The 13,986-nt window shown below is 40.3% G+C and overlaps 1 protein-coding gene and 1 long non-coding RNA gene across 7 annotated transcripts in view; one reads left to right on the top strand and one right to left on the bottom strand.

Annotated features, from left to right (window-relative positions):
- The window catches only part of LOC122156872, a 26,273-nt gene extending 13,788 nt beyond the window's left edge, over nucleotides 1–12,485 (bottom strand). Inside the window, exon 1 of the long non-coding RNA XR_006167683.1 lies at nucleotides 12,372–12,485. This is a non-coding gene — a long non-coding RNA (uncharacterized LOC122156872). The remainder of the gene's footprint in view (nucleotides 1–12,371) is intronic.
- The window catches only part of TNIP3 (TNFAIP3 interacting protein 3), a 63,940-nt gene that overhangs the window by 27,269 nt on the left and 22,685 nt on the right, over nucleotides 1–13,986 (top strand). For 4 of the 6 annotated variants that reach the window (XM_042812094.1, XM_042812092.1, XM_042812095.1 and 1 more), the window contains 5 exons: nucleotides 510–645; nucleotides 8,865–8,951; nucleotides 10,110–10,199; nucleotides 11,032–11,097; nucleotides 12,218–12,349. In XM_042812094.1, the coding sequence (XP_042668028.1) occupies nucleotides 510–645; nucleotides 8,865–8,951; nucleotides 10,110–10,199; nucleotides 11,032–11,097; nucleotides 12,218–12,349 (511 nt within the window). The remainder of the gene's footprint in view (nucleotides 1–509; nucleotides 646–8,864; nucleotides 8,952–10,109; nucleotides 10,200–11,031; nucleotides 11,098–12,217; nucleotides 12,350–13,986) is intronic. The other 2 variants (XM_042812093.1, XM_042812096.1) reach the window with 1 other exon arrangement.

Here is a 13,986-nt window from a genome sequence, read left to right as displayed (position 1 = left end):
ACAGGGAAGAGGAGGGGGAGGGAATGAAAGTGCCTGTTGGGAATTTATTATGAAGTATTACAGGAAACAAAGTGTGCAATGAAAAAAAAAAACCAAAAACCAAAACAAAACAAAAAACAAACAAACAAAAAAACACCTGAAGATTTTTTTTTTGAATTCAAATCCAATTTTAACTATTTTGAGAACGCTTGTGCTATATTTTAACATTCTTGCAGCTGGAGGTGGGGGTGAGGGTGCATGGTAGCATTCAGACAGCACTCAGGAGGGCTTGCCTGGTTTTTCTATATACAAAGTAATACAATTGGTCAAGAGCACTGGCTTAACTATTTTGCACGAATTTCTGTCACAAAGCACAACATGTGTGAGGCTGCCCCAGTGCTATCTGACTGTATTCCTGGAAGGAAGGCAGCAGGAGCTTGCGGCTCTGCTCTGTCTGTTTTCATGTTCAGAAGACAACAGACAGATCTCCCTTCTCTGTGCTTTAAGTCTTTCTGCAATTTCTTTTTAAGCAGGTGTGAAAGTAAAGAGCTTGATGTTGGAATAAGGAACCTGATAGAGAGGAGTGGTGTTTCCAAGTCGTGTGAGGACTCTGAACTTGTTGCCCAAGGGAGTCTGAACCACCAGAGGACTTCATGTTCCCCTAAGGTAAACACACTTTCGCAATTGTTATCTGTGAGAGCAGAACGTTCCAGGCACGTTCCCTGCGTTGGTTATGCAGGAAACTGCTTGATTTCTGAAATGATGCACTGAACACACTCTGTATTTTTTTTTTCTGATACTGCTACTTTGTGCAATGAAGAAGTTAAAATGAGAAGGTGCTTTTCATGTTTTAGAAGGTCAGCTATAGCTGCTGGTTCTGTGAAGAGCCATCCCGTGTAGCCAGCTGTACCTCTTTGGTATCATGGATCCATGAGACCTCGTGCATGCAGAGCACTGATATCCCTTTTAGTTGTTGTGATTGGTAGCTCTGATTTAACCGAGAATGCAAAGAGATATGAGGAAGAGAGAGCTCTGGGAGGATCAAAGGCATTTAGATAAACAGGAAGAAGATGCTGAAGAGGAAAAATGATGATTTAAACCTGCATTTCTGTGATTTTATAAACAGAAACATAAAGCCACCTGCCAGAGCAGTCTTTGCTGCTTGTAGTTGAAGCAGCAGTTTAACAAACAGGGCAAACATGTTTCCTTCCTCTCCCTTTGAACAGCAAGCTGCTTTTACCATTCAGGAGGAGTAGAAAAGGAAATCCCTGCTTTCTGCTGACTGGGAAAGGAAGGAGAGGTAGGCGTGGAGGAGAGCAGTGCTGAAGGTGTGAATGCCAGTGCTCTGCTGGAGGGAGGGATGGCACACTTACCCACCGGTGCAGGTGTGCCAGGAGGAAAAAGAGATCTCTGAAGGCAGTTCCTCTTGGTGTGATACAGGAACTTCATGAGGAGGTGAAGGAGAGATAACTCTTCTATGAAATACAGAATTACACACAGCTCTTTTCACATGTGAACTGCCATTTCCAAAATGACTCATGACTTTGGGGCATGCACCAGGGCTAAGCCTGAGGAGATGCTGCAGCATTGGGCCAGTGGGATTAGAAACAGAGAGAGAGAAACTACATGGAGAAATGGGGATTCCCAGTCCAGGGCTGGAACAAGAAGGTAAAGCAGAAGTCAGTACCAAACTGAGCAGTAATCAGGCTGTGGAACTGCTGGTCTGAACAGCATGCACAGCTGGTCTGTGGGAATGCATAGCTCCCATGTTATTCTCTGTGACAGAAGGAGATGCAGGAAAGGATTTATGGGGTGTGAGGGAGAAAAAAAATGGTTGCACTCACTTCAATCACTTCTATGGGGTGCTTCAGTGCTTCACTCAGAACACTGTGGCAACATTCCATCTGTCGTATTTTTATACTTTTTGCATTTATAGGACCTTTTCCCACTTGTGACTCTTTTCCCACTCATGTAGCTTAAAGAAAAAAGTTTTATTATATTTTCACAGTAGCAATACATTGGCTGTTTATTCTTTGTACTTATAAGTCAAAGAGATTTTCACTAGGCTGGTTACTGACTTCAAGTGAGTGAGGCTCCAGTAATGTCAGATGAACTGATTCCATGAAATATATTGTAATACAGGAGAATTAAACTGCTAAAGCATCTGAATTCTTTTGAGTGGAAAGTCAGAAAAAGTTTAATGTAAAGACTCTCCACACTTGTAGCAACTTTGTTTTAAATGTCAAAATGGTCTACTTGCTACAGGGAAAAGTTATTAACCAATTGTTGTATCATGAAATTGGCATTTTCATCTTTAGAACTGAGTTTGCAAATGCTTAGGTACCTGAGTAGCTGGGCCTGTGTGGTTAGCCTTACTGCTGATGACAGAAAATAGTGAATAAAAGGAGATCCTTTTATTCTATTCTAAAACAGAAGCCTGTGCTTCTGTGTTTTGCTTGCTCTGAAGACACATCTTGCTCTAATTTTGTTTCCTGTGCATTAGGGAACTTACATGAATCTACAAGTATTAGAGGGAGTACCTATCTGAATAATGAAAAATGTTGAGGCTGACATGCTTATGTAAGGGAAAATCCCTTTCTAGTGCATTTCTCCTGGTGAAGCACATGGACCCGCTTGAGACAGGAAGAGATTCTTCTGGTTTAAGAGCCAATTTTATTCTTCAACTAAAATTCCTTAATTTCTATCCTTTCATTATGTGCACAAGAATGGAGGAAAAAGGGCTGCAAAAGAGTTGCGATAATGTGCCAAACGTTGCTGATTAAGTAACAGCTTCCAGAATAAAGCATTTATTTTAGACAGTTTTGCCCAAAGCAGAGTAGAAGATGTCAGAATGCTTTTAGAAGTGATTCAGATACAAAAGAAAAGCTTGACCCAAACGTAAGCAAACAGAAGATTTCTCAGAAGCCACCAAATTTTAGCCAAAGTTCATCTCAAAGTAAATGTCATTTCTACCATTCTGAAGCAGTACAATTTAAAAGAATCTCAGCATGTATCTGATTGATAGAGTAGGAAGGAAAAAAGAGAGATAATTTTACTGTTTTCTTACAGTTAAGGGAAGGTTTGCTTTAACTTGACTGGAGCAATTTAATGGTTTTTGGTTTCACTGCAGTGACTGAACAGAGTTTTCAGAAGTGACGAGGCTTTCATTACCTTAATTTGTGTGCCTATTTTGTAATACTTTTCCCAGAATAAAGATCCAGCACTCTCCAAAAATGAGAACTTCTAACTTCTTCTAGTGCTGGTGCTTTCAAGAGGACTCAGCATTGGCCAGAGTTCCAAGGTTCCTATTTAAATCTTGTTGCAAGATTCCTACTGATGACTAAAAGGCTTTTATAATCAGAAATGTTGGATGTTGCTAGAATAAAAACTACAAATAGTCCTTAATTCAAAATGGGGGTGAGGAAGATGCCTTAAGGCTGTTAATAACAGAAAGTACATCATTTCCTAGAAACAGAATAGTCATTATTAGAGGACTCCTGAGCAGATCAGCCCTTTCTATAACTCTGGGGGTCAGCAGATTCTGCCCACCCCATTTGGTCACTGGGAAGCTTTTTCCACACATGGTAGATATTCCTGCTCCACACAGCTGTTGGTTTGCAGGAGCTTCTGGCTTCCACCTCACTGCCAGCCATTCCTGGCAGCTGTGCTCTGAAGCCTCTGAGAATGGGGAAATACCCTTTCCCCATTCACCTTAGCTCTTAAAATAAGGCAGCTGTGACCAAACATGGAGATGAGATAAGCGCTGGCTATCACATTCATCAGGGCTGCTAAGTGGTTTTTGAGGAATAGAGGGCCAGTTGTGGTTGTTGCCATTGCTTGTAGCACAGGCAATATTCATAAGTGCCAAGGATAAGCACATGGGTGTGGATGGAGAGGAGAAAAGGAGTGTGAAGGGAGGGAGAAAGAAGGGCAAAGGTCTTACTAAGAATTCTTGCTGATTCGGAGAACATAAACATTTTAAATTATGATTCACTGACCTTACAGAAGGTTTCAGGCTTACTCAAGCACCCTGCAGGGGGAGGTTCCCTCACTACTTTGTTTTCTTAGTATGTTTCATCGTGTTCTGGTCTGTCATTTTAAGGGAGTTATAGTGCGGGGGGGAGGATTCAAGAAGCAGAATGGCATGTGTGGGCATGAAGAAAGCATTCCTACCATATGCATAGGCAGAGAGGAAGCTATCAGCTCTCTGCAGAAAGAAAATGACCATTCTTGCACCCAATTCTTAAGCCACAGCACTGCACTGACTGTTTTGAAAAGCAAAATCTGCACCAATTCTGTTTTCCATATTTTCTTGAACTATATTTAAATGTAAGGAAAAGATTATTTGTATTCAGTCTCAGCCCAGCAGCAGGAATAGTGACATTTTGTTTTCTTATGTGGGTCAGGTGTAAGAAACGTGCAAAGGGACTGACTTTCTGGAAAGAGTGGGTATAGAAGGAAAGGGTGAAACAGATGAAAGAAGCATGCAATTCTAGAGGAAGTTCTTTCTCTAGAACCTGTCAATCAACCTGGCTAGATAAAGGCCTGTGTGGTATACTGTAGGGAGGTTGTAAGAAGTAACATGACGCTGACTGCTGTGGATGGAGACATGGATTTGCGCGTATGTGGAGAAGTCGGAGGTAGTAATACTGTAAGAGGTTACTAAATTTGGACTTCTGCACTCACAGACTATTCCCTGCAGCCTGCTTACCGGAGGTTTTTAAAGTGTAGCCAGTAAAGGGCATGACAAAAACTTCAGAGGAAGAGAAGAAATAGGGAAATTAAGGTTTGTGTAAGCATTAGACAGGGATTTGTTGCACTTGCTGACCAGTTTGTTACTGCTGTTATGTCACATTTAGTGAATTAAGTTTTTGCATGTCAGTGGCTGAGTACAAATGATTTCGCCACAGTAAAATCTGATTTTTGTTAGTCTCTATTCCAAGGGACTCGTTTTCTCTGCAAGCCCTTTACTGCAGTGCTACACAGAGTGCTGATTTGCACGCTGTTGCCCATGTGTATGTGGCTTGATGTCCTGTCCGTGTCTGAAGTCCTATTCGAGTCCTTACTGTGAGAGTTGCTCGGGTAGCCTCCAAAATTTACTTTCGCACTATTTTGTGCAGAGCTGTTGACACTTTGCAGACCCCCTCTTCAGCTGTCATTTTCTGCTGCCTCTGAGCTTCTTGTGGCTGTGTTGCATGAAGTCAAATTTCACCCCCAACTCTTTAACTGCTCTGAGTGTATTGTGCAGGCTGGCAAATTTGAACAGCGTATTTAAAACATTGCTTGAATCTATAAACACTCTGCTTTTGTTTTAGCTTTGTTACTGCATTTACTGTCTGGTCTTGAACTAGAATTTTCCAGGCGATCAACAATAGCTTATTTGATTCAACAGTTTCAAGCTGCTTGTAAATATGTTAAAAATTTGTTGGGGTTTTGTTTTGTTTTGCTTTTTATACTCCTAAAGTCCCATAGCTCTCAAGAGCCTTTCTTTCAAGGAGTTTTATAAATACATCTCAAATTTCTGCAGTGCTATCATGTAATTCAGTTGTTTTACATTGACTGATTGCAATAGACTGATAAACAAATTTAGTAGCTTTCTCTCAGCAAAAGAAAATGAATGTCATCCCCTCATCTTTTTTTCCAGAGCCGTTAAGTATTTTCAAGGAGAGAAAAATACTTTGCTTCAACTTCTCCCGAGTTTTGCTGGAATAAAACCAGTACCTCTGAAGGGCTGAACTTCTGTTCCCTACTCACTGGCTTTCCTTCTGTTCTTACAGATTCCAGAGACACTTCTCTTTCCAATGTCCACTACTGTTCTTATGTGGTAATGGGAGCAGAAGAGCATTTGTGAGGGAGGGGCAAGACACCTATCATCTCCCATCAAACCACTTGCACCACTGACCAGAACCATTGCCTTTCAACAGCGCCTTGGGCTGGTTTTGGCCCCTGAGTTGGATTTCCTATCATGTCTTTTAAAAGGCCAGTTGGCTTAAAGCAGTGCCTGAAGGGGCACTGGCATTATCCATAAGAATGCTGTGCTTGCCTGGCTACGTACTAAAGAAAACTTAATGTCATTTCTATTCTGTCATATATTGAATGAAATCCCTGCAGTGGAAAGTGATAGCTAAGAGTAAGATGGCACAAGTACAATTGGAAACATTTTTAATATGTATGCACAGGCTGCAAAATCTATAGATTTCTGCTTGCATCAAGATGTTTCTTGTTCCACTGAAATCTGCATTTTTCACAAAATAATACTAAAAAAATATTAACTTTGGACAGATTTTCATTAGTTGAGGCAGAAGAAGACTTTGAAAGAATGAAAATTATATGAGCTTTCCCATAGCCTCCATGAGGTCACAGCCCTGCGCTATAATATAACATGGCATACTCTGAAAAGCTTTGAATCCTCCAGTCTAAGAGATAACCAATCACTTTCAGTGGTCATTAATGAGATCACTGTGGTATTAACAATTAAGGATTTAGGGCCCTAATGTCCACCCAGCTTTCCACATAACTGTTTTGAATTAATCAGTGGTAACAACAACCGTGTGAACTCCAGGGTCTTAGCCTCGCCCTCTCTTTGGAATGATTTGAGCCCCAGCATTTTTCAAGTGGGAGCTGTGATTCACAAGCAGGTCTATGCCCTCAGTTTGCTCTTCTGTCCCCAAGGCAGGAAATGCTTAGCACCTCACCTGGCACTTTGCAGGTTGTTTTTCCATGAGTTTATAATGTTTGGCTGTGGCAGGCACACCAGAAGGTACTGGGACATGATGAGGAGATGAGAGGTAGTGGCTGTTCATGTCATTTGTGTTGAGTGACATTACTCTCTCAGTCAGCAGCTAACTTTTGACTATTCATGTGCAGTAATTTCAGTCTGGAAAATTGTTTTCCTCTGTCTTGGGTGTGAGAACACAAAATTATACAGACACCCAATTAATGGATGCTGCAGAAGTGACTGGGACAGCCCCAGACTGTGGGTGAAAGGGAGATATTATTCACTCGCCAATCTGACACCACCATCTGTCTTATCTTTAGGGCTCAGTTGGTCTGTTTCCCCTCATGTATGATAGGGCTATTACCTAGGCTTTTGCTTCGAAATCCTAAGCTTTGATATGACATAAATGTCTGACAGTGCTATTGCAATACTGGGTCTTGTTCTAAAAATGTGTGATGCTTCCTTCCTCTTCCTACCTCACTGTGGGCATTTTACAGTTTTACTATTACTACTTTACTCATGTAGTGCGGTGTATTTATTCATTTTAGAAGCTGGCCTTATCACAAACCTGTTTCCAGAGGATAACTTTCTTGTTTCCCTTAATTTGGCTTTGGACTAAATTTTGCTTAGATGGTGGAGAGATTTACTTTGTTTGGCAGCCTGAAAATTACTGGCATATATCAATTACATTATACGAATTATAGGAGAAATTTCAAGAACCACAATTGTGGAAATTGCTGCTGTGTTATTCATCATACCTAGTTTTTCCTTTTTTTTAAACCAGCGCTGTACGTGGAAGGGATATGTACTCAAAAGCTGGTTTTGCCAAATGTACAGATGAAATGCTTTTTTTTTTTGATGGGTAGAATTGCTTCCATGTATAATCTAAAGTATCTTTACTAAAATAAAATGTGTCTTTTAACTTCTTTCTTTTATAACCCACAAGTTTTGCAGCCGCTCCACAAAAGAGAAGATTTGAGAACTACGTCAGAGTTGGGAGGATATATTTCATGTGCAAATGTTTTCAAACAGTAGTTCTCTCCCAGTTGGGTTTTGTATTTTGGAAAACAGAATTTGCCTAGTCACACATTATGAACCAGAAAGCTGGAATGTGGCTAGCAAATTCTACCAATTCACAGGATTGCTTGAGTTTGATTAATGCTGTTTTCCAAATTCAAATATCTCCTGAAGAATTATATTATTCTGTGTCACATTTCACAGGCCAGTCTTTGTTTATTTGCTTTTCAAGCAATGGAATGACTTCTGTCCTCACTGAAAAGAGACTTCAGGTCTGGGGATCTATCCACAATAAGGAAAACTATTTTTCTTTCATCTTTCCTTCTTGAATTCATAACCAGTCAGAATTCCAAGACTAGAGACAGTGATGCTTTGTGCTTTTATATTTTCTCTTCACTTTGCATGTGAAGTCTGTGGAAACTTTTTTCATTGTTGATCTTTTCTGTGAGTTTAACTTCGTAATATCAGCTGCTTTTCCCAAATGGGAAACTAAGACATAAGTTCAAACTATTAAGACTTGAGAGCCTTGATTCTAGAACCATGCTTAGAGTTACTGACTAAAACTGCAAGTCCTTGTGATGAGAATAAAATCTGCCGTCCTTCTTCATCTTTGTGCCACCCTTCTTCAAGGAAAGTAAATCAGTTTTCCAGTTAAGATGCTCCCCATGACATCCTGGTATTTGTATGGATGTCCTCTTCCTCAGAGCTGTTAACATCGCAGCCTTTCTAAGCGTGATTCACTAATTTTAGATATCATGATAGTTCACGCTGTCTTATTGTCACTTAATATTTACCGTACTTACGTAAGTGCTTTGTTACACCTGGAAGCAGGGATAGAAAACCCTGCTGTCCTACTTGCTGAGAAAAATGTACCCTTCTTTCCCTTACGCATGTAACTTCCTCTCAGGGGGCAAACTGTCCGGTCAATTGCAATTTACGTACGGAGCATTCAGTGCTGCCTTGCCTGGTGCATTAGTCATAGGCAGTGTGCTTGAACCATTCTGGGAAGTCCCAGATAGGAAGGAGGAAAAGCTTAAAATCAAAATTCCACCACCTAGTGCTCAGTCCCCACTGCTTCCACAGGCAGCACTCGTGTTTCTCCTGCAGTTCTGTGCATTTTCCATCATCTTTCATTGCCCTTATTTCAAAGATCTGCTGTGAGACGAATGCTCAAGGCCATCTTGGAAGCACATGGGCAGACATGAGTGAGATGGAAGCTCCAGCAGACCTGCCAGAAGTAAGTGAATGTTTCGGCTCCTTCTGAAGTGCTGTTTGAATTGAAAAACAATTGAAAACAATTCAACGCATGAATACCTCAATTGATGGACATGTAATTGTTTTAGATGCTTTAATTTAAACATGTTGGTGAGTTTCTACAGGAAGAGGGAGAAATCGTTTTCTTGAAGTCAAGTGCTCCAATGTTAGAATTCAGCAGGACTGGCCATGGGGTAAATACATGGTCAGGATTTGTACTATGAAAAAAATCTACAGAGATATTCTATAATTTTCTTCATTGGTATTAGCATTAAATTCTCTAAATGAAGAAAATAAATTTACTTCAGGAGCCATAATATCTCAAAAGTGCTCTACTTTTATTCTACTATTTTGCTATTTTATTCTATTTTGCTAATTTATTGATTAGAATTCGGACTAGGGAGAGAAAAATATCCCTGATCTGGTGTAGCATATTTATATGAACATGAACATTTTTTCCAGGCCAATTGTCTTATACATATATATCACATGTATACCTTTGTAAAAACCCATGGAAGCTTCTTGAAAATTAAATTGGGCATTGCCATTACAGAAATGAGGACATAGCTGCTGTTGTTCTGCATGGGTACGAGTTTTATGGAAGAACCACAGACTGGACTGATTTCCCTAATTTCTTCAAATAGCCAATTCATTTTCTGTGTTGCCTGTTTTGAACCATTGTTTTAAAGATTATTGCTCCAGGCCTGCAAACACTTACCGGGTGCAACATTACTTAATATTCTAGTTCTTGTAAATGAAGGAATCGCTTGCACCCACTTTTAACTTATGCTCAACTTCTCTGGCTTACTCTGTTTGTTTGTAGTACCATCTGTAAGATGATTAAAAGCCTTTTTTGTGTTCTGCATCTGAGATGGTGTGAATAGTCATAATTCTGTTTATTTTGGGATCCATTTGCAAAATAGCTGTAAAGCACAGGCCAAGCAGGGTTGAAGCAGATGCATACTTTAGAATCCACTGCCAGAGAGTGTTGAGGTACCGAAATCAAATACAGTGAAAGAAAATGTTGCTGCTTCAAATTCTTTACATGCACGTAGCAGGGTGGATGGGAGTTTTATTTGATAATATTGACTTGAAGAGAGGATGCTGAAAACATTCATTTTAAGCAGTTTTTTTCCTCCAGTCAAAGCAAGGATTACCAAACAAACAGAAGACTCTATTAGCCAACTCTCAGGAACGACATATCCTCTCACTGGAAAGACAGAGACAAGAGGTAATCTTGAATTTACCTATCCTTTACCTTTACAGTTATAATCTTTATCTATAGTATAACATTTTGAGTACCGCCTCCAAAATCAAATTATGCCAGAAGAGCAAAGATTTTTATGTCATAAAGGGCAAATTTTCTTAATTTGTTGAAGGCCAAAGAATCACTATGAGTACTAGCAAATGGAGTCTTATTCACAGGTAGCAGCAAATTGGGAGCTTTTTAGCTGAGCATCCCAAAGTGCCATCCTGTATCCTAAAAATCAAAATTTCTGAGGCCTATTTGGCTTTCATCAATAAAAATGCACACACACTGATTTCATTTGTAATACTTGCATGAAAGTTGTTTGTTAGGCTTCCCTGTCTTGCATGCCTGCTATTTTTCAGTTTAGTGGTACTGAGAAAGGCAAGAAAGCTCTGCACTCAGTAGTAATTGCAGTTGATAGACATGTTCTGTTCACTTCTTGAAGCCAGTGACCTTCTAATTGCAAGTACATTTATGTAACTTAAAGCAGATTAACAAAAAGTCCTTGGCCATGTAGGAACTGCATCTTGGGGGTTTGTTCAGTCTTGCTAGTGATTCACCTGTAATTTATTGTATATTTGCATGTTTTCTGATTTCCACTTCCTGAACATTCATGTTCTGTAACTGAAATAGCAAATAACTGACAGATGGGCCATAAAGCTTGCAAAACTTCCCATTTGCTTTCTTTGATATGAACTGGCCAGATAACAAGGAGACTGTGAACACACAGTTTGAGTACCAGAATGCCAGTCTTTTTTATGTATTGACAGTGTTGAAATAAGACTTATTTACTGTGACTTCCTGATCATTACAGCTTCTGGAGGTGAACAAGCAATGGGATCATCAATTTAGAACCATGAAACAGCTTTATGAAAAACAGGTAACGATGCTGATTACTTCTATTGGAATATGAATGTCACCTGCTGCTAGTTAGTTAATTCAGCTTAAAAACTAGCTGGCATATCTGTAGTGAGTATCTTTTGAAGGGATGGGGGCAGGAAGCATAATATTTACTTTGTCTTTAGCTTACATAGGTAAAAATACTTCATCGCATACAAGTAAAGATAATGCATGCACAATCTTCAGTGGGATAAAATAACAAGAGAGTACAGAAGTAGCCCATCTCTCTAAGTAGGGAACCGGGCTGGACATGACAGCAGAGAACATCATATCCTCCAAAAGGGCACACTTCAGAGCACAGATGACTGAAAAGTAACTTGTGGTGTCTGATGCATCCAGCCACTGATCCACATCACTATGTGTCTTTTGGTTCTTGTCCCACCTTTCATGGTACTTCCACTCTGGTTTATTAATGGAGTGCTAGCAATTTCTTTCGATACTCCAAAAACCAAATCTCTTTGTAAGCTGACACTTCTCATCTCTTATTTCCTTCTATGGGAAGGAAGTTGGATGAGTGACCTCATGTACTTATCAGGAAAATTTTCTCTCTAATATGTTCCAGTAAGTTTTACTGAGATCCAGATAATTTCTTACTTGATTTTTCTTCCCCCTCTCCCTCCAAAGAAGATCAGAGAAGAAGGAGAATTCAGAGAATTCCTCAGAGAAGAGGAGAATTCAAATGACTCTTCCTCATTTAATATAACACATTTTTGTGCCTCTGTCTACATTGCTTTGGATGTGTACTAGAGCAGACCTGGTCCATGTTGCAAAGAGAAAAGAGAAAAGAACATTAAAATGAATTCATACAGAGGAACAACCCCTTAGTAGCTGTGCTTTGGCAGCAAAATCAGTGCAAGAGTCAGCTGATTGAGCACCATGAAAGCAATTGCCCAGAGTTATTAAGACTCTTCAAACAGAGCAGCAAAGCTTGGAGTCAGGGAGGTGGGGGGAGAAATAAGCAATTGAGAACTTTACAGCCAAACAGACCCACTCCTTTACACCAGTCTACTGAGAGCTGAAGGGGTGCCGTGGCACCTTTGGTGTGCTGAGCCCCTTAGGATGCACAGGCAGCCCACCATGGTATGTTACTTGCCTTTCAGCTGGCAGAAGTGAAAGCAAAACTGCACGTGTCAGAGAAGAGAGTCAGTGAGCTGGAGGAAGAAAGACATCGACATCCTCCAGAGAAGGAGAGGTTGCAGATCCTGGACAAAGACACACCATCACAGGAAATGGTAGGAGGGTGCATTCTCTTACCCAGTGCTGAATGCTGTCCTGCCTTTTCTCTCTTCTAGCGAGGTGCATGGCATGGGTTGTGGTACAACCGGTAGATGGAGTTGTGGTGTTGGGCTCTTCAGTACTGGACTCAAGGCAGTGTCTGATCAGAGAACTACGTGGTGAGACAGTCATTTGCATAAAAATTGTCAGACTGCACAGCAGTAGTCTGTGTGTGGGAATAAAGGACAGATTGATGTGTACAGTGCAGAGGTGTTCTGCCTAAGTGTTAATTTCAGGGTAAATTTCTTTGAGTGCTCAGTGAAAGAAAGTACTACAGAGACTTTCAGTGGAAAAGCTGCGGGTTTATTTAAAATGCTTGGCAGTAATGAACTGAACTCCATACCCCACTTTTTGATACACATTTTTACATGTGGGCTAGCGTCAACAGTTTACAACTAGCTGTCTTAGGTCCCCTTAAAGATTAAGGTATTAAGTGCTGAAAGCAATGGGGCTGATCGGTTGTAGCTCTCTGTTCTAGAGAAGCATTCACCTTGCCCTGAGAATAGTCAGGCACCTCTCTCAGGAGTCCTTAGGCAGTGGCATAGAGATGCACACTGGAAGTCAGATCCCTGAAGCGTTCCCTCTAAAGTAAATCCACAAACCCTTTCCAGGCTTTAAAGCAAACCGTGCCATTATGAATATGCTGAATCACTGCCTGTGTTTACCCTCAGTGTGCAGACAAGGTGAGACAGTTCATCTTCTTCCTTGTATTACTACAGTTTTTATTGCCCACCCTTTACAATGTGATAGCTGTGAAAAATACCTAGCTTTGTAAAAGGGTGTGCTCTCCATTTATATTTTTATTTTTCTAACTACATACGCAAATAATGAACAGAATAACTCTGTACTCCAGAAACCTCTTACATGTGCCTGTCTCAGTTCAGCAGTTTCTTTACAAATTATACAGTCAACCAGAAAGTGCTTCTCTTCCCTTTGAATTTCTTTACCTGCTGGACGAGCTGCAGGGGTGCAGAAGATCTGTACCCTTGCAGATGTAGCTGATAAAAGCAGTGGATTTTGAATGAGCAACATGATTTTTAATACTCACATCAAACCAGGCTGCCCATGGGGTTAGATGAAGAAAAAGCAATTCCAGGGGATGATCCAAAGAAATGCTTAAAGTTATTCAGCTTGAAAGCACATGAACAAGATTTGTCTTTATTGTTCAGCAGTCTGAAGGGACCCAGGCTGATAAATTTACCAAGGTTAGATTTGTAGGGCTATATATTTTTTTCTAAAGCATTTAACATTCTTTATAACAGCATTTATATTTTGTTAAATGCATGCATGCGTACATACATATATATATAAATAATATATATACATACATATAAAATTTCTTAGAAGTTAGCAGTAGTTTCTTTTTCAAAGGTTCCACATCCCATCCCATAGCCACAGAGCTGGGAGAAGCTGCAGAAAGCTATTGCCAGAGAAGAGTGTTGTTTGCTCTCTAATAGCTTATCTAATCCCACAGCCATAGTAGAGTAGCAGCAAAGAAGCCATTCTCTGCATGCTTTCCTGACCCATTTAGGAAAGCCAGCAGCAGCTAATAGTCCCGGGGTAGATTATCCACTACTGCTGTCTTAGAGGGCTG

This window comes from Centrocercus urophasianus, unplaced genomic scaffold, assembly GCF_019232065.1.
Source record: "Centrocercus urophasianus isolate 14NV4802_14NV808 unplaced genomic scaffold, USGS_Curo_1.0 seq_13, whole genome shotgun sequence".
Lineage (NCBI taxonomy): Eukaryota > Metazoa > Chordata > Aves > Galliformes > Phasianidae > Centrocercus > Centrocercus urophasianus.
The sequence above is the reverse complement of the archived record's forward strand: the minus strand, read 5'-3'. Positions and strand labels throughout refer to the sequence as shown.